Source organism: Aulonocara sp. 'chitande type north' Nkhata Bay, linkage group LG5 (genome assembly GCF_057382095.1).
Source record: "Aulonocara sp. 'chitande type north' Nkhata Bay isolate Kocher_YH1m ecotype deep benthic linkage group LG5, A_spYH_male_GT1.1, whole genome shotgun sequence".
Taxonomy (NCBI): Eukaryota; Metazoa; Chordata; class Actinopteri; order Cichliformes; family Cichlidae; genus Aulonocara; species Aulonocara sp. 'chitande type north' Nkhata Bay.
The window spans coordinates 34,858,652-34,885,837 of NC_141348.1; the positions used below are offsets into that span (position 1 = coordinate 34,858,652).

Sequence of the window (27,186 nt, forward strand, 5' to 3'; positions counted from 1 at the left end):
ATTCCAGAGTTGCTAAAATACATCTTTTTACCCAGTTTTACGCCATTTTATGTAGAAACTTTTCTTTGTACAAATTTGCATCCATCAAAAGAAGCGTAAATAAGCTTTCTAAGGGTATAGCAGGGAAAAAACAAGCAGAGTGTATTGAAACCAGCAGTTTTAGGTTAGAGATCCAGTTTTATTCATACAGTGACCTTGTGGTTAAAAGTGCTGAAATTTGGATGATGATTATCTTTGGGCTAATAAGTCTACGAATGACCCCGTTTGCACTACCAAACAATGCATTTGATCCAGCATTACTTCATGATCTGCAGCTTGAAGGGCCAACCTACAAATAAAGTCAGCCCTTTAACTTCTGGAAAAGTTTTGTTTCTTCAAAAGCCCAGAGGCTAAAAGAAATATTTATTATTCAGTAATTACAGGAATTTGCTGTATTCCCAGTGATCTCCCCGCTCATGTTGGCGAGCTGTAACCGTGTCAGTGACATAGCCAGGATGTTCCCCTCCGCTGACTGGAGATGCCAGCAGTACCGTGAGGAGTTTGGCTGACCATGCTGCCACTCGGCCCTTTGGCTGCTCGTGGTAAACACTAAGCTCTGGGTCTCACTGAGCTAATGAAGCGGGGGGCTCCCTGTGACACTCTCCTTTCCCTAACTCACAGACACTGATCTGTATTCTCCTTTTCTTCCCTCTCCTCTTGTCTCCCACATGCATCACCTCACTTTGCTTTGATTACGATGCTGCTGCTTTCTTTCAGTCTTGCTTTCTTGCTCCCCACCTTGCTGTATTTGTGTCTTTTTTTGCCTCCCATTCAGAAACCATTGCTCCTGTAATTCACTTCCAGTTACTCCCCAAAGGCTGGTGTCAGACAGGGGCCAAAAGTCAATTGGGGTCAGAGACTGTCAGTAGCACATCCCAGTCTGAGTTCACAGCTACTGGCAGGAGGAATGATAGCCACAGAGAGGTGCGCTGTGTTTACTCGTCTTCTCCAGTCTGCAGTGAAACAAAGAGCTGTGTAGATATGACAGGATATTTAATGGGCTTTTTAATAAAATATCTGTTAAATCAGTGAATTCTGGGTTTATGGAAAACAATTCATTTTAGCAGCAGAGGAAACTGCTGCATTTTGGCCACAATAAAAAAAAACCATGTAGCTGGTTCTTGTAGCATTCACATTTTGCTGAAATACAGTCGGTTTGAGATGAGCTTCTGTCTTGTTTTTATAACTTCAGTATCCTCTCTGGGATTGTGAGTCAACAAAGAGCTGTTTCTGATTTCTGGACAAAAGGAGAGGCCATTGTTTAGAAACCATAAAATAAATTCTTAGAGCAGTTTTCTTTTTTTTTTCCTGTTGCACTACATTTTATTGAACATCCACTTCTTCGCTCATTCGATATTTTCTGTGGCATCCGCTCCAATCTCCCTAAGGCAGAGCCATTATGGGAAAGCATCTAATTTGATTAGGTTATCAGCACTTATCTGATTTTCTTTCCTCTGAAAGAACAGACACCATCTTTGCTGCTGTGCTGTTGTGTCCTTTGCTTTTATGATATGTGTTTAACATTGAACTCAGGGCCACCAAGAGACTGTTGCACAGTTTCACCTTGTCTTTGCAGTTGCTCTCAATGGTGGTTCTGCTTCTTTGCTTTTTGCTCCTCCATCTCCACCCCATCCCCCATCCACAATCTTCAATTTACTCTCTCTCTCTCCTTCTTTCTTTCTCTCTCTCTCTCTCTCCCTCCTTCTTCTTCTTATGCATAAATGAGATTTGTCTAGACGGGTGCTGGAGCACTGGCTCTGCAACCACAGGCCTCTGCATAACAAGCTCGTTATGCAAACGTGTCTGATTGGATGGCGCTGTTCCATTGGCTGCTGCTGTGATAGAGTGTGTGTGGGGGGTGGGGGGAGTGAGTGGCAGGATAGAAAGAAAGAGTGAGAGAGGAAAGAGAAAGGGGGAGAAGTTAAGAGATAGAGTGAGAGAGAAAATAATGGGGTGGAGGGGTGAGAGAGGAGAGCTATGAGATGTAAAGGAGAGAAAGTAAGAGGAGGAGAGAAAGAGAGAGAACGAGAGAGAGAGTTAGAGAGAGCCAGACACTGCTCAAATTTGGTCACCATGGCAACACAGCCAGGCTGCTGGTAGGGTTGGCGGGCGCTGCGGCAACGTGAGCCTTTCCACTGCGCTACAGAGCGAAACGCCTGCAAGTCTCTCCATGGAGCCACACAGGCCTGCTGAGCAACAGGCAGCGAGCAGAGCACAAAGCTGCTGTGCTCTAATTTTGCTCCACTGCATGTGCACACACAAGTTCACTCTCACATACAGTCATGTGCATAAACACACGCGAAGAGGAACTCTCACAAAAATAGCGTTTTGTTTGTTTTTTTTTAAAAAGGAAAGCACTCACAAAGAATGAGCGCACCCACACACACACGCTCAAAAAAAACCCCAACATGTCCACAAACACACAAAAATGCTCTCTCACAGGAACGTGCCCAGTCAGAGACAGGGGCACAAATGGAAACTTCCACAGGCCTACCACATTCAAACACAAATAATTAGGTGGCATGTGCATGATGAGAGAAACAGCACACTTTCCCTCTCTCGCTTACTCATGCGCACATACTATCGTGAGCAACCACTAGCAAATTTGTTCATATGCAGCACTCTTGGTCACACAAACAACACCTGTTAACTGTTAAATCCATACAGCCTTCCAGATGTCTCATATTAAACCAGTAGGATGCAACTCAGGCTACAGATTAACTCTGAGCTCTGATTGGCTTGGGTACCTGAAGTGCTCTTTTTCTGGATTTTCATTTCATGTAAAAGCACATTTAAAAGGTGACCATGCAGCCGCCTTGACTCTTCATCAAGTCACTGCTTACTTGTACTAATTTAAATATTTCATCACAGGCAGAAGAGTTATCATATTAGCAAGGCAGCGACACTTTCGAGTGATGTAATTTAATTTATGCAAATGCCATCAAGTAGTAGCTTTTATCTAAACTGCTTTAAAGTGCATTCACAGAATATGTTTTTAGAGTGGGTGGCCTCTGTGGGAGCTCTAATCCCTCACCCTGGCAAAATTAATGTCATGCTTATTTGCTTTATCAAGTTTAGTATTTTAATTATCCCCACCTTTTTAGCGCTAGATATAAAATTGGGTCTCAGAAGATTGCGCCTAGATTTCTTTTGTCCTGCTGTTTGTAAAATCCAAACCTGGAATCTAGTTGTGTCTCAGGAATCTGGCTTTGATGGCAGCTTTAGTCAGTCACGCTCGCGCCCTTAGGTACAGAGCTGAAGCGAGATTCAAAGCCAGATTCTACATGTTTACATTTATAAAAATAGCTGCTTGGCAGAAGCTCTACACTACATCAAAGAAATAGCTTAGACAACATTTTCATTTAGTAAAAATATAAATCCAAATATACTAAAATATACTTTCAGCCTGTAAAGATGCCAGATTGAGACTGAGAAAGAGTGACATATTAACCTTTGCACAATTAAACAACATGCTGGTTGTTGGTGTATATGTAATGGGTTTTTTTTTACCTTCTCAAAATCCTCCAGGGAACAATTCAGGCACGACTTGACAGTGACCTGGAAGAGATTTCAGAGGTGGAGGAGGAACGGGAACGTCCGGAAATCGGCTCCGAAAGTGAGAGCAGCATGTATGGTCCCACCAAGAAGAAGAAGAAGAAACCCAAGGAGAAGAAAGAGAAAAAGCCCAGAAAGAAGAAGAGAGATGAAGAGGATGACGATGATGACGACGATGATGGTAACATGAAAGTAAGTGTATGTTCATGATGCTGACATGACTGTGTTTCAAATGAACATTAAAGTCTGTAGGGGGCTCTAGGTAATGTGTGCAGAAATTGTCCAAAGTTGTTATCACACAGCACAAGACCAGCCCTGTTCTCCATGCTTTAACTCCACTTGGTTAGGGTCAGTGAGCTGCCCGGGTGAAATATGCAGGGAGCTGGACTGTGAATTTGCTGGACAATTACCTGCTGTTCTCACATGTGCAAATGGAGGAAACCGGCAGGTTAAAGAGCGTTTAGAGTCTGATCCCTTTGTAATGCACATTTGCATTTCTCTCACCTTTGTCAGCTAATCTCTAGAGAAGTTCAGGGGGGTACTGCATGTGTAAAAATCACATTTATCAAAATAAGTGACCGTTTCTTTATACAGTAATCTGACGATAATGAAAAAACGTAATGATGCCAAGACTAAATTTAATATTAAGTCTCAATTGACTAATGGTAGATGAAGTCGGGGAAGGTGTTTAACTTTTTAGCATAGTTATCATAATTATAGGCTTGCTTTGAAAAAAAAATAGTGTCTGATACCGAAAGACCGTGAAAACATGGCGTGTAATGCTTTGTTTGTGGATGTGGAAGGGTAAAAGATTAAAATAACTTTAATGTTCACATTTCATGTATTAAACATCATTAACATATGTGCGTTGATCTGTTATCTGTACACCCCCAGGAGCCCAAATCATCGAGCCAGCTGATGCACGAATGGGGTCTTGAAGATGTTCAGTATGGCTTCACTGAGGATGACTATAAAACCATAACCAACTACAAGGCTTTCAGCCAGTTCCTCAGGCAAGCATCTAATTTTGTCTGGATGATCTTTCATTGTGTTAAAGTGCTTTGTTTTGCCTCAGTTTCTCTGGACTGTCAAAGTCATTCTCTGAGAGTCTTCCAGCAAAACTCCACTGTGAGACTAGACTGTGTTGTGACGAGCAAACACTGCTCTTTTTGTTTGAGCTAGAAAGCTCGGCTGTTGGTATAAAGAGTCTGTCTCACCTGGGGCTGTCTGGCTCGGCTAAGCTTCTGCTCTGACAAAGTGGAGCATGAGCTCCTGCAGTGCCCCCTGTGTGTAGTCAGCTGCTTACTGGATGCCTGTGACAGCCAGGAGGCTCTGGGACTCGGTGCTCTGACCCACTATCTTTCACAGGCCAGCGTGCCAAACCTCAAGCTGTTGCCTGACAAATCGCAAACATGACATGCACACAGCAAAGCAGGGAGAATAAAACTTAAGGGGCAGTGGAGTGTCAGCAAATCAAGACCCAGTTCCCTCCAGTGCTGTGGGAAGCAGAGCTTCTATTAACAGGAATGAAGTGTGACATAATAAAGCTGCCATTGTTTTTTCATCTCCCCCTGGTTTTATTCAGGCCTCTCATTGCCAAGAAGAACCCGAAGATTCCCATGTCAAAGATGATGACAGTGTTAGGGGCCAAGTGGCGGGAGTTCAGTGCCAACAACCCGTTCAAAGGTGCATCTGCCACCGCTGTGGCTGCCGCTGTGGCTGCTGCAGTGGAAACGGTTACTGTGGCACAGCCAACGTCTGTCAGCAGCAGCCAGCTGAGCTCTCAGCTGGGGCCGATCAAAAAAGCCAAAACCAAAGAGGGAAAGGGTAAGACCTAATAAAAAGCGAGATCATTTTTAAGAAACGATAGCAAGAATGCCATCTGATTAACAGATCTCACGACTGACTCTGTGTGTGTCAGGACCAGGAGTTAGAAAGAGAAGTAAGACTGTGAAAGAAGTGAAGAAGAAGCCCAAGCCGAAGAAGACCAAATCAAAGTCGGGCCAAAGTGGGAAGAAGAAGAAAGCATCCTCGGTATGTCTTGCAGAACCCTTTTCCCTCAGCTTTCCCTTGAACGACATCAAAGCCACCGGCCTGTTTGCAGCACTTATTGTGAAAGTTGGTTTATCTTAATTCTTTCTGTAGCTCTGCGCTCCTTAGTTTCTGTGTTTGCTTTTCTAGAGTGAGGAGGACTTCCTAGAGGAGTCAGACTTTGATGACATCAGCATCCACAGTGCCTCTGTGCTTTCTGATACCTCGGGGGCCGCCACCAAGAAAAAGGCCCGACGTGGGCGGAAAAAAAGGAAAAGTATGTTTACTGTCTACTCTTGCCATGCTCTGTGGTGTGTTTTTCCCTCTAAAATCCCATTGAAATCCCTCAGAACCAGACTGTTTGATTTTGGGTAATGAGTAAATTAAAATGTATTTTTTTAAGCTTTATTTATTCTGGGAATGCTTTCTAAAGGCAGATGGTCTTCCACAGCAGCTAGTGTGCTTATACTCATTAAGATATTTTTTTATATAGAGGATTCTAATGTGTAATTATCTTGCATTTATCTATGCATCCATATCTATGTGGCTTTCTATATGAGGGAACTGCCCAGGTTTAATTGTTCTGTAACCTTCTCCAGAGGAGGACGGTGATGGCTATGAGACAGACCACCAAGACTACTGTGAGGTTTGCCAGCAGGGTGGAGAGATCATCCTGTGCGACACCTGTCCCAGAGCTTACCACCTGGTCTGTCTGGACCCTGAGCTGGAGAAGGCCCCAGAGGGAAAATGGAGCTGTCCACACTGTGTAAGTACATTAGTTTGAGCAGACTGACACATTTTGTAAGGTGGTGACTGCCCAAGTTGGATTCATGAGAGTTATTTTTGGTGATATCTTTGATGCAACTAGTCCAGGGCTATACAATGTAACAGCCTGAACTGTTGGCACCATCTTTAACCATCAGCTCAAGTTTGATGTGAATACGGAGTCAATAAAACGGGGTTAACAGAGAATACGTTTGTTAACGAGGCTGAACTCTTTTCATGTTAATAAAAAACTGTATGCAATTTTTAGTATTCATTTTTAGGAAGTCTTTTAACTTTTTCTTGCTGGTCAGGTTTTTCATCTATTAAGGATTGAAACTCCCTCAGAAGTATTGTTAACACCTGCTCCGAAATCACAGGCAGAGAGATTTGTGCTCACTGTGAGGAAATCAGGTGATAAATAAGGCAAAAAAACATTATTATCCATCCTGAATATGCTTTGCCATCTGAGTTCAGGAAGTTGCTCTCAGGTCACTGTTACTTTGTACCCAGTGTAGAACAAACAGATTAAAATCCTTCATTACCTCAGATATTAGACAATTAGTGCTGACAGGAGTCATTCAGGTTATTTTTATTATTTTGTTTTTAATGGCTTTTTATTCTTACGATGTTAGTTGACTTCTGCCTTAACGTGCAGCAGTGTTTGTGATCAGCATTTAAAGACTGTAGGCTGTGTGACTATTAAGAGGAATTTTTGACTTTGTGAGCAGGTTTTGTGTATAAGCTGCAAACAAACTGTTCCCGACTGTGCACAAAAACAGCCAAGAAATCACGCAATTAAGAACAACTGGACTGTCAGTGTTTACGATGTTTGTTATCTTAACTTTACTTTCTGCGAATATCTCTATGTCTGAAAAATTGACATAGTCAGAGTTAAACTGAATATGTATGCTTAGTTTTACTCCCTAACATGCCCACATCAACTGTGTCCTCTAGGAGAAGGAGGGAATCCAGTGGGAGGCCAAAGATGAAGATGAAGATGAGGAGGAGGCTCCAGGTGAGGAAGAGGATGACCACATGGAGTTTTGCAGAGTTTGTAAAGATGGAGGAGAGCTGCTGTGTTGCGATACCTGCCCATCATCCTACCATATCCACTGCCTCAACCCGCCGCTTCCCGAGATACCAAATGGGGAGTGGTTATGTCCGCGCTGTATGGTAAGTTCATCTCAGTCGCCGTAGTATTTGATATTATTTTGTTTAAAATGGCTAATAATTAGGCATAGGTTCATGAAAATGTTGTAGTCAGAACAACTGGAAATTTTACATACACTCATGATGGACATGAATGCTATTAATGGGACTTTGGGATTTCTGAACTGGTTTTTTTTTTTTCAGCATAAATGGTTGTACAGCATACACTCTTAATGATTTTAAACAAGAACTGAGTGCACAAGTTTGATTTATTTTAGATTTACTATAATCCACACAGTTCTTGTAGTTTCTGATATATCCATATACTCTCAATGATATGTGTCACGGGAGTGGAACGGACTCAGGCGCAGACTGAGGTAGCACAGTTCAACGACACTTTATTAATCACACTGGTGCACTATATACACGTGAAGGGGGGGGAAACACCAGGGTCCCGGGGATCACTTGGCTGGGGAGACACACTTCTTCGCACTCGCTCTGCTCCTCGTCCAAACAGTCTCCACACAAGCAGCTCAGCTCACTCTCCTACTCACGGGGTCCAGGGGTCACAAAAGGGCTGATCCAGGTAAACCTGTTTACACAGACGAGGGTAAGTCGAAGGCAAACACGGGAACAGTAGAATCGCAAGGAAGCCAGGCAATACTAACGAGAGTTACTCAATATTCCAGCGACGAACAGCTCAGAGCCCCAGCCTTAAGAGCCAGAGAACTGCAATCCGCTCGAGATCAGCTGCAGGTGCGTGGGCCAAGGGCAGGAGCCCAATCAGAGCTCCGCCCAGGCAGACAGGTAGGAGAGACAGAGTGAGAGAAAAACAACAAACACTTGTGGCCACACTGGGCTGGCCGGGGAGGCACAGGGACCATGACAATATGTGGATAAACTTTTCTTAGCAAGTTGCATCTTGAGAGGACACTTTTGGTAGTCATAAACAAACCTATGGCATAATTCTGGCTGGATATTTGACAACTCTTCTTGGCAGAATTGGTAAAGTTAATTGGTTGGTTTCCTTGAAAGTACCCCGTTTTTAAGCCTACTTCACAAATTTTCAATAGTGTCGAGGTCTGTGTTTTAGGAAGCCCTTTCCAGAAGTTCAATCTTAACCGACTGTATCCATTTCAAAGAACTGTTGTCATACTTTTGACCCTGTGTGCATTAGAGAAAATTGAAAATAAATACAAACTTGTGCACCAAAATCTTATTGTTTTAAAGTCAATAAAGATGTATGCTATCAATTCATTCATCATTCATCCTGGAAAAAGAGCAGTTAAAAAAAATCATTAAAAGCCCAAAATTTGCATGACATTCATCTCCATGATGAGTGTAAGTAAACCTCAATTGTATATGTGCACAACGATATTTAGTTTAACATTTGCTTTGGTGGCAGCACGGTGGCACGGTGGTTAGCACTGTTGCCGCACAGCAAGACGGTTCAGAGTTCAATTCCACCATCTTTCTGTGTGGAGTTTGCATGTTCTCCACGTGTTTGTGTGGGTTCCCTCCGGGTACTCTGGCTTCCTCCCACCGTCCAAAGACATGCAGCTTGTGGGGATAGGTTAATTGGATAATCCGAATTGCCACTAGGTGTAAATGTGAGTGCGAATGGTTGTCTGTCCCCGTGTGTTGGCCCTGCGACAGACTGGTGACCTGTCCAGGGTGTACCCTGCCTCTCGCCCTATGACAGCTGGGATAGGCTCCAGCGACCCCGAAAGGGAATGGATGGATTTTCTTTGGTGATTTTGTTCAAATTATTTTGTTTTTCAGTCTTGTCTTTTCTCTTTGTTGTTTACAAACGTGACACATTTACATGACACACTCATTATTGTTACTCAGTCAGAAGCTAAGAAGAGCTGTGTGTGTGACAGAACCTTACTTTTTCCTTGCAGTGCCCTCCCCTTAAAGGAAAAGTACAAAAGATTATGCACTGGACGTGGGGAGAAGCTCCGCTGCCAGCCGAACCACCTACAGGACCTGATGGCAAGCCAACAGATCCGCTCACCAACCCCCCGCTCAAGGGCCGCCCAGAGAGGGAGTTCTTTGTTAAGTGGGCTGGCCTTTCGTACTGGCACTGCTCCTGGGTCAGCGAACTGCAGGTGAGATGCCAGAAGTCAGTCCAGTCTCAAATTAACATTTCTGCTCTTCTTGGCCAAAGTGTTCTCTTTGTTAAATATAGAACAAACCGAAGGAGCCAAGGGAGGATTTTACTGGATGATCTATTACTTTTTAATATAATATTAGAAAAACACAATGTTACATGAAATCTATTTTTCAGTTTTTCATGGAGAAGTTTTCCTTCAAATGCTCGACAAAGCACCTAATTTATTTTACACGAACTTTTTCTTTATTAATATCAGTCTGGGTTTTTTTGTAACTAATTAAGTCAGTTTCATTGTTACAGATGGAAAATAATATATTGCATTTTTGTACCTACTTTGCTCAAGGAGGTGCTTGAAGGAAACTTACAAAACCAATAGTTTTGCTTTGTTGCTGGTTGTGCAGTTGGAGCTGTACCACACGGTCATGTACCGGAACTATCAGCGTAAGAACGACATGGACGAGCCCCCGCCATATGACTACGGCTCCGGAGAGGAGGAGCTCAACAGTGAGAAGAGAAAGAGCAAAGATCCCCAGTATGCTGCGATGGAGGAGCGCTTCTACCGTTATGGCATTAAACCAGAGTGGATGGTTATCCACCGGATAATCAATCATAGGTAGCTGCTCACACAGACTCTCAGATCAGGGTTTTCAGGATGTATTTAAAATACCATACATTTTATAGACCAGATATTCTAATTATTGCTTTTAACATTTCACAATATATCTGTATAACAGTTAAATGATCAGAAAGAAACATCTTCCATATGGCGGTCTCATATCAAGTTGTTTTTCAGTGTCTGTTTAATGATCAGTGTGATAAATTTATAAAACCTGCAGCTGTTTTCTGCTTTGTAGTTTTGATAAAGATGGTGATGTGCACTACTTGATCAAGTGGAGAGACCTGCCCTACGACCAGTGCACCTGGGAGGTGGATGATTTCGACATCCCAGATTATGAAAGTCATAAAGCTTCTTACTGGGATCACAGGTTAGTTAACTGTGTTTTGTACCTTTTTCAAGTAGCTTTCTCACGGTGGGAAGATGACAGTGAGAACACAGAAATCCCCTGCACACAAAAGTAAACAAAAGCATATGCCTACATCTGCTGCTGTTTCCCTTCATCCTCGCCCTCTGTCTGTGACAACCGTTAGAGTCATTTGTTGTGACATGAAATTGTTGCTTCGTTATAATTTTTTTTCCTTTTCCTCAGAGAGCAAATTTTAGGAGAGGATCAGCGCCCTCTTGTGGTGAGGAAAGGCAAGAAACTAAAAGATGACCATCCAAAGAGAGAAGTCCCTCCTGATGCCCCAATCATAGATGTAAGTTTGGATATTTGGGCCCACTTCTGCCAACTGAACTGTGATTGCCTGCAGCAGGTTTTTGCAGCAAACATTTCAAAAGTAATGCTCTCGATCTAAAGCCACAATTTATCGTGGCTGATTATTCTAGAGTCTATATTTAAACTGCACATATACAGTACTGTGAAAAAGTTATGAGTCACCCCTCATTTCTTTGCATTTTGCTTGGAAAATGGTATATAGGTGCTACGAAATATGGGCTAAATGGAAATACAGAGTAAAAGTCAAAGCCAAAGTTTTTACAAATTTAATTAGCTTGATATGAACACCTTCATTCTTCCGGACAGCCTGAACTCTCTTAGGCAATCCTTCATATAATTTCTTTAAGGATAATTCAGGGATAGTTCTCCAGGCCTCTTGAAGGACATTCAAAGCTCTTCTTTGGATGTTGACTGTGTTCTGTTCAGTTCTTTGTCAAGAGGATCCCACACAGTTTCAGTAATGTTGAAATCCAGGCTCTGGGGAGGCCAATCCAAAACTGATAGTTTTCTATTGTGTATTTTTCTATTCAGGTATGCTTTTACTGCACTGAGAGTGTGTTTGTGATGCTTTAAAATGGCATTGCATGTTGGATCAAAATCTTATGGAACTTTTCTGCATTCATAATTTCAGCAGTTTTGACAAGATCAAACCATGTTTTACATGGTGAAGCACCAGATGCATCTCTCACATCTTATCTCATGTTTTCCTGGATCTTTTCATGTTTCATAAGGACATGACTTTTAGATACTGTTCATCTGCTGTTGGTAGTTTTTTAGGTCTCCCGCTTCTTGTTTTGTCCAACTGTTCATTTTTTAAAGGCAAATTATGGGTTTTTGTGACAGATTGCTTGTAATGAAGCCCATAAAGATAAAATTTCAGATTTGTCCTTTGCTAAGTTTTCTTATGTTTATGCTAATGTTTTTTTATGCTTAAATGATTCATAGGTTGATATTAAGTTGTTCAAAAACTACAAGATCTGGACTGGAAATGAGAGCCAAAGTAACAAAATAAAAAAGCATTGAAAGACCTTCCGAAAGACTCTTACAAGATTCTGCCTCCTATTTCTATTATCAGCCCACCATCAAGTTTGAGCACCAACCATGGTACATTAATGCCACTGGGGGAACGCTACATCCGTACCAGCTGGAAGGCCTGAACTGGTTGAGGTTCTCCTGGGCTCAGGGCACAGATACGATCCTGGCTGATGAAATGGGCCTGGGAAAGACGGTGCAGACGATAGTGTTTCTCTACTCGCTGTATAAGGAGGTAAGACTGAAAGACTGTCCTCTTTTGTCTTTTCCATATTGCATTGCATAGATCACATTTTGGTTCTGTGGGTGTAATTCATAAAGCACCTGTTAGTAATATAAATGGGAATATAAACTTAGAGCTAATAATATTGTGCGTAAAAAGTAAAATGATGAACTGAGTTCTTCTTCGGGTGATGTATTTTATGGGGAAGTAACCTAATGTCTCCTGTCTCTGTCAGGGTCATTCCAAAGGACCTTTCTTGGTGAGCGCACCCCTTTCCACTATCATTAACTGGGAGAGAGAATTTGAGATGTGGGCTCCAGATTTCTATGTGGTGACATACACTGGAGACAAAGACAGCAGGGCAATCATCAGGGAGAACGAGTTCACCTTTGAAGACAGTGCAGTAAAATCAGGGCGGAAGGTGTTCCGTATGAAGGTAGTGTACCCCATGCTCATCCATGTTTTTCTCACCAGGTCAAAATACTGTTTTTCAAGTGCATACTTTTTGAAGCCACAGGTGATGAAATAAATGATAATTTTACTTTGTTTTTAATTCATTTTATGCCTATTACATGCAGCACATACTAAATCATCGTATCTACCATCCAATCTGCTCCCTTGCAGAAAGACACTCCTATCAAGTTCCATGTGCTGCTGACATCTTATGAGCTGATTACTATAGATCAAGCCATTCTGAGCTCTGTCACCTGGGCCTGTCTGGTGGTAGATGAGGCCCACAGATTAAAAAACAACCAATCAAAGGTAAAGCTGCACCGCCTGCACTGAGATATATCCTATCATATGCTTTGGAAGCAGAAACAGCATCCTTTTAACAGAAAAAGAAAAATGCATGAGAAGGATGAGTAGAGTAGGGTGTACATCTCTTCATATGGCATTGACTTTCATCATCTTGCACAATCTCTCATGTTCAGTTTTTCAGAATTCTCAATGGGTATAAGATCTACTACAAGCTGCTGCTCACTGGAACTCCTCTTCAAAACAACCTAGAAGAGCTGTTCCACCTCCTTAACTTCCTCACCCCAGAGCGCTTCAAGTATGTGCTGTCTCTTTTCTATCGTATATAATTTCCTACCTTTTTTTCTCATGGATTTCATGCATTAAATTATGATATATATAATGTTATGAACAATAAAAAATACAAACAGGAAGAAAGTGAATGTAAATAACTTCATTATAAATAATTGTGTATAAACTGATTTTAAGTCTTTTTTAATAGTTTTCTAAAGCCAATGAAAATTCACCATCATCTAATATTTTTTTTGCCCGTATAGACTCAGTTTCTGTGCAGCTCAGGTAAATTGGTATAGATTTTATGACTGATCCTCCTTATTATCTCATAAGTTCAGCCCAGTAATGAGTCTTGTCCATTTAAAACTCCAGAATGACAAATTTTATACATTTCCAACATCACAGGCACAGCTAACTGACCAAAACACTTTTACATTTTGTGATGAGTAAGACTATCAGCATCCATTTTCAAGCAGTTTTAAGTCAGCACATTGTACTGGAGCAAAAATAGATAGATCTCTTGTTTTAAATAAAATACATTTAAATTAAGAAATAGGCTTTTTTTTTAAATATAATTTCATTTCATTGTGACCTGCAGTAACCTGGAAGGCTTCCTGGAGGAGTTTGCTGATATCTCTAAAGAGGATCAGATCAAAAAGCTCCACGACCTGCTGGGACCTCACATGCTCAGGAGGCTGAAAGCTGATGTCTTCAAGAATATGCCTGCAAAGACAGAGCTGATTGTCAGAGTGGAGCTTAGCCCCATGCAGAAGTAAGCCTGAAAAAAATAAGCATAACCGTGTTGAAGGAAGCATGGGCAAATAATTGATTGTGATTTTCATTTCTTCTCCTGACTCTATCTGACCTCTAACCTGCAGGAAATATTACAAGTTTATCTTGACACGAAACTTCGAGGCTTTGAACTCCAAAGGTGGAGGGAACCAGGTGTCCCTCCTCAACATTATGATGGACCTGAAAAAGTGCTGCAACCACCCTTACCTGTTCCCTGTGGCCGCTGTGGTAAGGCAGATTTACTTTATTTGTTTTATTTCAGAGTACAGATGACTTATATCAACCAACACAGAAAACTAGAAAACTGCCCCTTTTTCTGAGTTCGGTTTAGCATGTTATTCAGAGATACTGTAGCAAGCAATGATTCTCGAGCTAATCTCCATCCTGGCATTGATTGTTTTATCTTGAAGGAGGCTCCTGTTTTACCCAATGGCTCTTATGATGGCAACCTACTGGTGAAGTCCTCAGGAAAACTGACGCTGCTTCAGAAAATGCTAAAAAAGCTCAAAGATGAAGGACACAGAGTTCTCATTTTCTCTCAGGTAACACTCAAATAAATGTATGTGTCAGAGTCTGTCTATATTTTAGCCATTTCTGTGCGATGGCAGTTTTATGTGATGAATGACATCAAAGACAATTTCAGGTTTTTTAGCTGTAAGGTCCAACATTGTGTTTACAGATGACAAAGATGCTGGATCTGCTCGAGGACTTTCTTGAGTTTGAGGGTTATAAATATGAACGTATTGATGGGGGGATTACTGGAGGTCTAAGGCAGGAAGCCATTGACCGCTTCAATGGTGAGGGTTGTTTTTTTTTGTGCACTTGCACATTTGTCTCAGTCTGGCTTTCACTTACTCACACACTCTTAAACACACAAAGCAACTCGCTGCTCTGTTTTATGTCACAGCACCAGGCGCGCAGCAGTTCTGCTTCTTGCTTTCAACACGAGCTGGAGGCCTTGGCATCAACCTGGCGAGCGCAGATACTGTCATCATCTACGACTCTGACTGGAATCCTCACAATGACATCCAAGTACTGACTCCACATAGAATATTTTAATATTGAATTATTATTATTATTTATTTATTTGTAATTTGTAACAAGTTGAGCTTTAATTCTCAAGTGAAAAACCATCTCTTTAATTTCACCTCTTCACTCCAGTGTCATGCCTTGTATCTTCCTCTTTGTTACAGGCATTTAGCAGAGCGCACCGTATAGGCCAAAACAAGAAAGTGATGATCTACCGGTTTGTGACTCGAGGCTCAGTGGAGGAGCGAATCACCCAAGTGGCCAAAAGGAAAATGATGCTGACTCACCTGGTGGTGCGCCCTGGCCTGGGCTCCAAAATGGGCTCCATGTCCAAACAAGAACTGGATGACATCCTAAAGTTTGGAACTGAGGAGCTTTTTAAAGATGAAATGGAAGCAGCACGAACAATGGGTCTGTCTATGTGTATACTGACGTGTGTTTCTGTTATGGATTGAACAAAAGCACACCCATTTTTATTGGGGTTTGTCTATTCACAGATATTCCTGTGCTAGAGACCTTTTTGTGTAGATTTCTATCAGCATTTTTAAGCTTACACACTTTCCTCTGCTCAAAAGCGCCTCCGCTCGTTATTAAGTAAAAGCCTCTCATTAACAGGTGATAACAAAGATGGTGAGGAGGGCAGTGTGATTCACTACGACGATGATGCTATCTCAAAGCTGCTGGACCGCAGCCAGGATGCCACTGAAGACACAGAGATACAGAATATGAATGAGTACCTGAGCTCCTTCAAGGTGGCTCAGTATGTGGTGAAAGAAGAAGATGGAGAGGTGAGATTTTAACCGTCTTCACATCATGTGACATCATGATAATTGGGGTCGCACACACAAAATCTGTAGATCTCATTTATATCACAGTTCAATTATTTTGCTCAATACGCTACCTTCGACATAGGCCTTGTTTTAGAGATACTTACGCATGTGTCCTAATGTGCTATTATTCAGGAGGAGGTAGAGCGAGAGATCATTAAGCAAGAGGAGAACGTGGATCCGGACTACTGGGAAAAACTCCTCCGCCACCACTATGAGCAACAGCAGGAAGATCTGGCGCGAAATCTGGGCAAAGGCAAACGCATCCGAAAGCAGGTCAACTACAACGATACGACCCAGGAAGACCAAGGTAGGCTCAAGAGACACACAGCACCTCCCTATCAACATGTCTGCCGAGTTTTATTAGAGAGACAAGAGTGTGGCATTATCTCAAAATGGGATCATTTGGGTGTATCCTCTTCATTGTAACTCTTAGAATTCATTATACTGCCCTAAAGCTCACTTGTACCTCATGCATTTATGTAGTTTTATCAATGGGTGTTAAAGCACCCCTTTTTGCAGTAATTTTGCATGCTCAGCGTCCTGTCGATTGTAGTTGTCCTGCAGTTGAACTTTTATTTAAGAGTGAATAAAGACTTTAAAGCTCATTGTAGCTTAGAGTACACTCAAAGTTAAAGTGATTGTCTGCCATAGTTGCAAACCCTCACTTCACTTCCAGAGGCCTGAAGTGGTACAGTATGTGCATGCCCGACTGTAGTGGTCTGTAGTAATCTGCAGTGCCATGGCGCCCTCAGGTGGCCACCAACAGAAGCGAACGCAATGTACTGTTTCTCTTTGATGTGTGGCTCAGAATGGCAGGATGATCTTTCAGACAATCAGTCGGAGTACTCCGTGGGGTCCGAGGACGAGGACGAAGATTTCGAGGAGAGGCCTGAAGGTAGGCAGCAAAAAACACGATAAGTCACATTTGAATATAAACAAAACAGATTCTTACTGTATTTTTTCTGTCATTATACATGTCCCTACATGCGCCCATCTTTCTGACAACGGACTTTGTTTTGTTCTACGTAGGAGGACGCAGACAATCACGTCGGCAGCTCAAGAGTGAGAAAGACAAACCTCTTCCACCCTTACTGGCTCGGGTTGGAGGCAGTATCGAGGTATGAATTCCAGGAAGTCCTCGCATATCTTCAAGTGTATTGGCTTACTTTAATTGTTTGTCTTACCAGATCATTTTGTAATCAGTCACTTTAGAATATTTCCTCATTTGAAGAAAATTTGACATTTTTGAGCAGCATGTCAGGAAGCATCACTGCTCTGCAGCTGATCATGTGCTTCTTTGTAAAATGAGAAATCAGGATCAATAAATTCTCACCCTGTTATTACATCATAAAACATATATCCACAAGTATAATTTAGAACTGTTTTAATATACAAGGGAATACTTCTTATGTCTTTCTACTGCTTCTTTCTGACTTTTTGAATTCACAACCTCTTTATCTAAAACATCTCTATTACTCTGTTTTCTGATTATCATCATTTCAAGGTCCTTGGGTTCAACGCTCGTCAGAGGAAAGCCTTCCTTAATGCCATCATGCGCTGGGGCATGCCCCCTCAGGATGCTTTCAACTCTCATTGGCTAGTTAGGGACCTGAGAGGGAAGAGTGAGCGCGAGTTCAGGTGAAGCTCTAATATTATTCATTTTTCAACTATGACACAAGTAGCGTTATTTGAATCAGTTGTAATTTTGTTTTCACACAGTGCAATTTTTTTCTCAAGAGGGGCCTGTCATTATATTAAGTGGCAGCTCTTGGCTCTTTCATTAACTGTTTACACTGTTTGCTAGCCCATGGCAATGCTCCAGATTGCTCATGTCACGTTGGTAAAGGTCGGCCTTGCCAATTTCACTTTAATTTGGAGCAGTGGGAAAGAAAATGCCCACAGGTTGTTAAAACTAAAATTTTATGCCTGCAAATTATAACACATCACTCCTGTTGCTGCTATTGCAGCCAATAACACTATTGGCAAACCTATTACTTTGACCTTGTTCTCAATCAGTCAGTTGAAGTGATGGCATTATGTTTTACCAAAGCGACTCACTACACTGCATTAGCATTTACTTCAGCTGTCTTCTATGTATTGATAGTTTCTTTAATAATTAGAGATGGCACATCCTATATGTAGTTATGGATACCCATTTTACTAAGCTTCATTAAACAGATCAGAAAATGTTAACCTGTAGCTTACATGCTGATGTAGTGTAACAGTGCACCTGTCTAGTACACAGTGTCATCTGTGTAGTTTCAGTTTCTAATAGATGTTAAAATGTACAACAAAATCTAGCATGAAAGGTAGGGTATGTATGTGCTTCCAGCAACAAACATCTTCAGCACTCGCTGTGGTGTTCCGACCGTGTCGAGCGTGTAAGCCTGTGAAACGTATATAATCGTCTTTTCCTGAAGAAGAAGCTTTGATACTGTCAGGAGAGTAGTTTGGGCAGTGTGAGAGTGTGATACACTGACTGAAAATGGGTGTCTCACACTAGGTTTTTTCTCATGATGTTGTTATTTGGGGAATTCTCCAAAATGTCATGTCGTTTAGTGAGCTGCACAGCAGAAACATGTTTGAGTTCAGAGTGATACATGGCAGTGTATCACCTCGAAACAGTGAGATTTCTGCCACCAGGGTGTGCATTCTTGAATGACATTAAGATGACAGGAAAGGAGTGCGTGTCTGAAACAAGCTTATTGCTACCTCCCTAGTCGTTAGTAGAGGTTTGAAAATGTGAGTTTGTGCTGGTAACCTTATAGAAATTTTTGTGTTCCTTAGGGCCTACGTGTCTCTGTTCATGAGACATTTATGTGAGCCGGGGGCAGATGGAGCAGAGACCTTTGCCGATGGAGTCCCTCGCGAGGGGCTGTCTCGTCAGCATGTTCTTACCAGGATCGGAGTCATGTCCCTTGTCAGGAAAAAGGTACCGATTATTCAGCCAAAGAAATTTTCTTCCTATGCTGGAACATTGAGATTAGAAAAAGTAGGTCAGCCCATCCTGGAGGAAGCCAAAGCGGGGGGGCGGGGGGGGTAATCTTTGGGTACAAACTTTTTCTTGCTTTGAACATCATGCATATTCCAAAATAAGATGTTTTTTGGAGATTTGTCAGCAGTGAATACATCTGAGACTGAAGTGAATGAAGATTTGTATGTAAAGTGTTTAGAAAGGTTAGAAAGTTACTAAATACAGTTTCCACAATTATATTCGCCAATGTAGGATCACAGGCTAATACTACTTTTTCTTTATATTATACAGTACTGTGCAAATCTCTTGAGCCACCCTTGATTTCTTACCTTCTTACAATTCTTACAAATGGTCCTTTACAATAGTTTAACCATTTAACACTGACCTATGAATAATTTAATCATAAAAACACACCAAACTCAAGGGATGGAGGGACCGAAGAAGTCATATGGATGGCATCCAGATGAAGAGACTCTCAATGACTTCTTCAGTCGCTTGGAAATCACTAAAAGTTTGATTTTGTTCATCTGGACTCTGTTTCCAGATAAACAGAATGAACTTTCTGGGATTTCCTTACCTGAATTATTGATCCTGGATCGAGATCTTGACTCACTTGGGCAAGAACTGCCTAAAACTGGCATGTGAGTACAAGCAAACAGCACGTACATCACTCTCTTGGATCAGTGATGAAATGTTTCACATTTCTGAGGTCCTTCAAGAAGCCTGGAAAACTATTCCTGAAGACTACTTAAGTAAATTAGAAGAAAGTTGCCTAAGAGAGTTTTAAGTTTAGGCTTTGTTGAAGAATAAAAGGTGATCATACCAAATATTGACTTCCAGGCTCATTTGAACTGTTAACCTTTCTAACTGTCTGTCTTTATATGTTTTATTTCCAAGTAGGTTAACAGGTGTTTTAATAAATTGTTGCACCAGTTTTAACAACAAAATATAAAGAAGTTATGACGAGCTTGGGACTTTTGCACACTACTGTATAAAGCAAATAACAATAGCTATATTAATTCATTTATTTAAATCTATACATAGTAAACTTGTAGTATTACAAGATTTTTTAAAAGTATAACATTAGTGTATTACATGCTCAAGTACTACAGATAGAGACTAGCAAGTAGCTACAGCTGGCAGAATACAGCTCTTCCCTTATGAGAGCTACAGTTTAAAATTAGATTTTCTATTAATGTTTTTGTGCATGGCCTGTGGCAAATAAAGTTTTTAAAAAGTGTTGAAAAACCGAGTTGCCATGATAACTAGGCTAAGTTTGAAGTTAAAATGAGCTGGTCCATCTGGCTTGAGCCAGAATTAATATTTTACTAGTGCTTAATTATGCTACATGTACTTTATAATTTTATAATAGAGTTCTTCCTAATGCCTTATTTAAAGAAAGTAGGACATCCAGTGAAAGTATAGGATGTTCTTTTTATCACAGTTGAATCTCTTTTCTTTACTGTAGGTGCAAGAGTTTGAGCATGTAAATGGGAAGTTAAGCTCTCCTGATCTGATTCCCATTGGAATGGAGCTGAAGAAACTGAATGAGAGTGTATCCTCTGATCCCAACACGCCTGTGCCAGCTAGCCCTGTGGCTACTCAGCCCAGCACTCCTATCCCACAAGGTCTGCTTTGATCATGTTCTGTTTTCCTCTAAATGTTAAAGTAAAGTTCATGCTGTATCACTTTATGACTGCAAATGAGCTGAGTTGTTGTTTTCTGGAATGTAGAAAAAACTGAGTCTTTCTTGGGTACTGCGGAGGACAAGGAAGCCACAGAGCCAGAGAGCAAGAAACTGTCAGAGCAGGAAGTGAGTCCTTTTTTTTCTCCCTTTAACCACCACTTTCTTTCTTTTCTCCTTTATTGTCTTGTCCATCATCTCATGGGTCATCACACTGTAACCATAACTCATCATTCTCAGAAGACGCTTGTCAAACTCCGACACCTTTTAACTTGTCTTTTTTTGCCCTTTACCGACTCTATCCTTTCTCCCTCTGTTGTCCTGTCTGTTTTCCCTCGGCAGGCTTCCACTGTTGAGCCAGCATCTGCACCCGAGAAGGCAACTGACAGTGACGAGAACAAGGGCAACTCAGAGGAGAAAACAGGAGATGAGAGGAACAGAACCGAGTCGCCCTCCACAAAGACGGAGCCATCTGCTAACCCAAAAGAGCCAGCTTTCAAACAGTCCGAAGCGCAATCCACTATCACCTCACCTAAGAGTGAGCGGTTTATGATCTGTGTACTTCAGATTTTACTTATCTGCAAGGCTGTGCTTTGTTTATTCATTCTTTTTTCTTCTATCCTCAGTGGAGCCATGCAAAGAAACCGAAAAGTCCTCAGAAAAAGGAGACACTGATTCTCCTCTGGCAAAAACTGAAGACAAGGAAAATAAACCAGGTAAACGTGCTATGACTCCTTAAATTAAAGATGGAGGATTATTCTGCTATATACACCACTATATACACCACAGATATTTATTTTAATTAATTGTAACCTTTGCAGATGATGTAAAGAGTGAAGACGCATTAGAGGGTCGAATAAATGGAGACAAGGACACTTTGGATGAGATAGACGAAAGCAGGAAAGAAGACAAAAATGGATTCAAAGCAAAGTTCATGTTTAATATTGCTGACGGAGGTTTTACAGGTAAGAATCAATCCGATTTCTGCTATTTGTCCTTAATATACCTGATGCTGACTGACCAGGTGTCACCTGGAGTACTCTGGTCACATTCCTCCTTCATATCCACATATGAGATATGAGATAAAGTTGATCAATTAGACTCTGAGTTCACAAAGTCACTGACAAATGTTGTGTCACTGGGAGAAATTGTCACTTATAAGCCCATCATAGAAGTCTTCTGAGTCTGATTTTCTGAGACTATCCATATCGTCAGACTGTAGAGTGAAGTCTGCACCTTATAAATAGATATTCTTTCTCTCCCCACTTTTCCTCCCGTGTTTTCTTTGGTTTACTCAGAATCTCTACTGCAGGTTATTTCAGGTGTCACACTGATTTATCTTTGTTTTGATATAAGTTTTGTTTGTGTTTATATGCTCTTATTTCTCTTTACGTGTTACAGACATATGGGATATTACTTTGTATTTTTGTAAGAACCCTGTTTTTATTTTTACGCCGTCAGAGCTGCACACCCTCTGGCAGACTGAAGAGCGAGCAGCGCTGTCTTCTGGAAAGATGCATGACATCTGGCACCGTCGCCATGACTACTGGCTGTTGGCTGGCATCGTGACGTATCCTTTCTTCCAGAGTGAGGAGCGAGAAGCATATGGCAGAGCAATGTAATTACTTATGACAGAAGTAGCTGCGGAGCTGATATTTACAAAATGTGAGGATGATGTACAACTACGCTTTCCTGCTTCCTCTTTATTTGAAGAATTTTATGAGGTTTTCCTTGCTCCCATTTGCTTTCTTTGACCGTGAATTTATCTCAGACATGGCTACGCTCGCTGGCAAGACATTCAGAATGATCCACGTTATGCGATTCTGAATGAGCCTTTCAAGACCGAGATGCATAAGGGCAACTACTTAGAAATGAAAAACAAATTCCTGGCTCGCCGCTTTAAGGCAAGTGTGGAGTTTTTTGTTTTTGTTTTTTTTTAAAAAACAGAAAAATAACAATAATACATTCTTCACATTATAATCTGAATACAAATGGAACCAGTTTGCATCTCCCTGCTATGTCTGCATTTCATACAAACTTCTCTTTGTTACTTTGCCTCACTGTAGTTGTTAGAGCAGGCTCTGGTGATCGAGGAGCAGCTGAGGCGGGCGGCTTACCTGAATATGACCCAGGACCCGAGTCACCCTGCCATGGCACTCAACACTCGCTTTGCCGAGGTGGAATGTCTGGCCGAGTCCCACCAGCACCTGTCCAAAGAGTCTCTGGCTGGGAACAAACCTGCCAACGCCGTGCTGCACAAAGGTCCGCAGCCCAGTGTCAAAAACAGCAACAGTTTAACCTGGCGAGATTCAGCTACCCAGTGCTGATAAATAGCTTTTTGTGATGCAAAGTAACTGGTTTGTTTGTGCTTCGTTCTGTTTCAAATCAGATGCAGGAGGAAATATTAACTTGAAACTCCCTAAAATCTTCCTAGAATTACCAGCACTTCACTATTTTTTAACTGAGACAGTATATTTTATGAAATAAATAGTATTTGTGTTTCTTTCACAGTGTGCTGTGTTGTTGGAATCAGTATACTAATACCAGAGTAAATTATGTTGCTCCAAGACAGTAAGAACACTAAGGAACAAGTTAAAACACCAATATAAAAAATTCCAAATGTTGCAAACAATTGCAAAATAGCTCCAATAATACAAACAGCTCTACGTATGTCATTCAGTGGTGCATTTAGGTCACCTCAGTCTCTCACTGAGCATGCTCCTGTGGCTGGACAGCGTGTCATGGAGTGGGTGGGTTAGAAGAGATTTATAACACGTGAAAAAAACTTCTGCAGTTACACTTTAAAAAGTCTTTTTTTATGTTATTTGAAACGGTGTCAATGTCATTTCACTAATTACTAGTACACAAAAGCTATTTTAACCTGTTAATAATACATGTTTTGTTTCCAAATGGAGACAGCTGTCAATTCCATCCATCCAGACAGTAAACAGGATGCCAAAGGAAGCATTTACAGATATTTCCACTCCACTGTTTTGTGAAGAGCTTCTAAAAGGCAGCCAGTAAATATCCTGTTTGACACAGTGGCTTCATTTTATGTTAATTTGACTCACCATTAAAACATGCTTACAGTGATTAGTAGGATGAAAGTTTGGGAAGAGGCCAAAGACTGATTGAAACTGAGGCGTTAAAATGTTATCGTTTCAAAATGATGCTGACTGTGACCCTCACTGATTTGTCTGCCAGTGAAAAATGTTTTGGCATTTAGTTCTTGGCACTTGTTAATTTCAGGTCCTGGAACAAACAAATTAGCTTTTTTAATTATTTGAGGTTCACACTAATTATGTCAAGGGTGTTGGAAAAGTTTTACATGCATTTTCCCGACATTTTATCGAAATCATTCTTTTAATACTAACATAAGTGAAACTGCTCTTGTGTGTGTTCGTGCTCTTGCAGTGCTGAACCAGCTGGAGGAACTTCTGAGTGACATGAAAGCAGATGTGACACGACTGCCCAACATGCTGTCCAGGATCCCACCGGTGTCGGCGAGGCTGCAGATGTCTGAGCGGAGCATCCTGAGCCGCCTCACCAGCCGAGGCAATGAACCTCCACCGCAGCAGGTGAGATGGAGCGTGGTTGTCAAGGAGATCAGGTGGGTTTTAGAAAGCTTTTTAAAAAAATGGAATTAAAGTTATTTGAGCTCATTTCCTGTAAAACAGGTTAAGGCTCAAAAGTGGGCAACTTGGCTAAGTAAATTTAAGAAAAAGGAAAAGCTGTGTCCCAAAACCTTTGAAGTTCGCCGTTGTCGCAACTACACAGCCACACTATTCCTTTGAAATCTCAAACTTAGGCTCGCTATTCCCCACGGAAGATTTCCCTCAGGTGCGATATGGGGAAAGAAAAATCTCCCTTAAGTTGTTTGCTTTCACCACTGTGCTCCACATTTTGCTCCCAGAGGAGAAAAAGTTGTTGTGTCTTTGCTTTCCTCTCTGCTGTAGAGTGTGTATTTTGTTCTGTTATACAAGGGATCATTTCAGCCGCGTAGTCTCTGTGGCCATATGCTCTGACAGTCTTTTTTTGGTTGTTATGACAACGCTTTCCTGACCATGACACAGTCGACGCACTTTCCTCCGCTTTTATCTGTCTTTACTTTGCTGGTGTAGAAAGAAAACTTCTCTTACAGAGCAACTCAAGCCTTTTAAGCACTGTATAGTAGAAAAAACCTCATACTGAATACCTGCTGTAATCACAAAGCTGTTTACAGCAAGATGACTAATCCTTTGTGTGTGTTTCAGCCGTTTAGTCCAGGTGGGTTTGGCTGCTCCCAGATGTACAGCGGCAGTTTTGGAGGCGGATTCAGAGGACCAGGCGGACAGCCTATGGTTAACTATAGTCAGATGCCCTTAGGACCATACGTCAGCGGTAACAATCAACATTTTGCACTATATTGTATGTGACACACAACACAGATAGCATTTCAATTTCATGTGCAATAGGCTGAGAGATTACATGTACAGTAAATGATGTCACCTTGGCAAATATGCAATAAAAAGCTACAAGCAAAAGTCTGCATATGTTTGCAGAAGCACTAGTTTTCTTAGATAAGTCAAGTGATTGTTAAGGATCATTTTAATTAATCAAGAATCCATGTTAATCAACTTATTGTCATTGTTCTTGCCATCCTTACTTAATGCTAATAGGCAGTCATTTAAAAGTAGAAACATTAGTAGAAACCCACAGGTTTTAAACAGTCACATTAGCTAAATTCTATCTTCCCACATCACTGCAGATGTCCATTGTGCACTTTGGCCTATGACCTAGCTTTATAAATAGCTGGTCATAGAGCTTTAATTTGTCATAGAGCTAATTTTTGTTTTGTTTTTTAAGAAAGATTTAGAAATTTACTGACTTTGTTTTGCCTTTAAACAACTGTCTCATACCATCTGGCAAAATTCTCAACATTCACATTCATATTGTTTCAGTGAACCACACAAAAAAAGATCTCTTCTCTTTTCAGTCTCCACTAATGGCCCCCCACCCCCTACAAGCCATCTGGACAAGAAGTCACTTGACTCCTTGAGGGACGTGGCTACGCCTGACCTCAAATCAGGCAAACCTAGTGATGTCATCTGTATTGAGGACTAGACCAGCTCTGTAACACTGACCTCAGGTCAGAAACTCCCAGGGATGGAATCTCAATGGATGACTACTGACCAACTCTTACGCCACTCTCTCCTTGTTCTCTCGCTCCTTCCTAACTCCAGATCTAAAAGTCAAGCTCTCTTCTCTCTACGGATAAGGCAATTAACTTTTTAATGCAGACGTATGTATCTTAACAATTGCACTTTTATCTTTAAAGAATCCTATAGAAGTATTTCAGTAGATGTTTGCTTTTGTTTACCTGTGATGGAAAGCTGCAGATTAAGAAGGAAAATGGAGCAGCTTCTTTGAAAACAGCTTCTTTCGCTCTGCACTACAGTGGAAGACTCGAGCAAGTTGGTGGCACTGAGTTCCTGACGCGCTTGATTGGGGCTCATTCTGATTCTGGAATGTGTGTTTTATTTGCGTCAGCCTCAATTCTTTTCATCTGCATACACTCAGTTGCTTTTACTCATCTGCCTATTTACTGTACACTGTGACTGTGCTCCCCCGGAGCTTGTCCCCTGTGAAGAGTGGAGTCGTCGAGGATGTCTACAGTCATAGCTTGATAAGAGATTGCTTTTTGAAGGCCAGTATTGTTATTTTAAATAAACTTGTGTTTTGTCATTCATGTTGTAACCTGTGAAGAAAATATTGATTTGAAAGAATCAAGAACTATTAACATGTATGCAGTAGCTGGACACAGGCTTTTGGAGAATCCTCTAAAGACTGCCACCTGCTGGTAATCTCAAGAAAGTAATTTCTGCTAAACCTGCAGGGAGACTTGACTGCAGTACCTGGGAACGTTGGCCTCTTGTACTGTATATACTGAGAGACTGCTGTTTATTTTACCTCACATATGTCTAATGATAGTGAACACATGTAAACATACATGGATGAAATCAGAAGCCTGGCTTAGTGTTGTACATGAAAATCAAGTGAGAGAAACTTTGGGAGTGGCAAGAATGATTTTTAATGCATTTTAGAGAAGACTGAGTATTTCTGTGTATGGTACAATATTTGTGATTCTTTCTATATTTGAATGTTAGTAGTGGCTGTAGAGCTTAACCCTGGGGCCATGACCGGTGGGACTTCATTGTAAACAGGGACCCATCTGGTACATCCACATACAGGGCTTCAGTGTTACCGAGACCAGAGTCCTGAATGGAGGGTGGAGTTTTATCCCTCTTATATCCCAGGGACTTTCCCAGTTCCCTTTTAATTGTTAGGACTAAATAAGAACACATGTGCTTATGGTGCAATGTCACCTCAAGTTTAACATTTGATGCAGACTGCGCTTTTGTTTGCTTCTCTTTTTTTGAGGTTAAATCTAATGTTTTTGGTCACTTGGTGCCATTAAAGGATATGATCCAGAATGATTTGTTCTTGTTGCAGTGCATTTCCTCCGCAGAGGTTAAGACTGTAAATTGTGGTGTTACAGTCAAAGCTTTTCATTTGAAGTAATATTCTCTGTGCATCAGCATTCAAGGACCATCATTGCTTT

At 41.3% G+C, this 27,186-nt stretch overlaps 1 protein-coding gene across 4 annotated transcripts in view; it reads left to right on the forward strand.

The window, feature by feature from the left end:
- Positions 1-26,309, forward strand: part of chd5 (chromodomain helicase DNA binding protein 5) — a 34,856-nt gene extending 8,547 nt beyond the window's left edge. The window contains exons 3-41 of one of the 4 annotated variants that reach the window (XR_015129151.1): positions 3,568-3,786; positions 4,489-4,607; positions 5,180-5,421; positions 5,516-5,628; positions 5,776-5,902; positions 6,225-6,391; positions 7,345-7,563; positions 9,444-9,650; positions 10,057-10,268; positions 10,510-10,641; positions 10,864-10,972; positions 12,068-12,259; positions 12,483-12,683; positions 12,872-13,009; positions 13,180-13,301; positions 13,875-14,048; positions 14,155-14,296; positions 14,479-14,610; positions 14,748-14,865; positions 14,976-15,100; positions 15,262-15,508; positions 15,713-15,885; positions 16,060-16,234; positions 16,736-16,822; positions 16,957-17,045; positions 17,432-17,565; positions 18,715-18,859; positions 20,370-20,529; positions 20,635-20,714; positions 20,928-21,123; positions 21,212-21,301; positions 21,407-21,550; positions 22,047-22,155; positions 22,357-22,489; positions 22,652-22,847; positions 24,000-24,163; positions 24,839-24,992; positions 25,561-25,866; positions 25,958-26,309. Coding sequence is in view for 3 of the 4 variants with exons in the window: in XM_086293185.1 (XP_086149311.1) it covers positions 3,568-3,786; positions 4,489-4,607; positions 5,180-5,421; positions 5,516-5,628; positions 5,776-5,902; positions 6,225-6,391; positions 7,345-7,563; positions 9,444-9,650; positions 10,057-10,268; positions 10,510-10,641; positions 10,864-10,972; positions 12,068-12,259; positions 12,483-12,683; positions 12,872-13,009; positions 13,180-13,301; positions 13,875-14,048; positions 14,155-14,296; positions 14,479-14,610; positions 14,748-14,865; positions 14,976-15,100; positions 15,262-15,508; positions 15,713-15,885; positions 16,060-16,234; positions 16,736-16,822; positions 16,957-17,045; positions 17,432-17,565; positions 18,715-18,859; positions 20,370-20,529; positions 20,635-20,714; positions 20,928-21,123; positions 21,212-21,301; positions 21,407-21,550; positions 22,047-22,155; positions 22,357-22,489; positions 22,652-22,847; positions 24,000-24,163; positions 24,839-24,992; positions 25,561-25,688 (5,814 nt within the window). In the remaining variant the exon portion in view is untranslated. Of the gene's footprint in view, positions 1-3,567; positions 3,787-4,488; positions 4,608-5,179; positions 5,422-5,515; positions 5,629-5,775; positions 5,903-6,224; positions 6,392-7,344; positions 7,564-9,443; positions 9,651-10,056; positions 10,269-10,509; positions 10,642-10,863; positions 10,973-12,067; positions 12,260-12,482; positions 12,684-12,871; positions 13,010-13,179; positions 13,302-13,874; positions 14,049-14,154; positions 14,297-14,478; positions 14,611-14,747; positions 14,866-14,975; positions 15,101-15,261; positions 15,509-15,712; positions 15,886-16,059; positions 16,235-16,735; positions 16,823-16,956; positions 17,046-17,431; positions 17,566-18,714; positions 18,860-20,369; positions 20,530-20,634; positions 20,715-20,927; positions 21,124-21,211; positions 21,302-21,406; positions 21,551-22,046; positions 22,156-22,356; positions 22,490-22,651; positions 22,848-23,999; positions 24,164-24,838; positions 24,993-25,560 lie in introns of all 4 variants that reach the window. The other 3 variants (XM_086293185.1, XM_086293187.1, XM_086293186.1) reach the window with 3 other exon arrangements.
- The last annotated feature ends 877 nt before the right edge of the window (positions 26,310-27,186 follow it).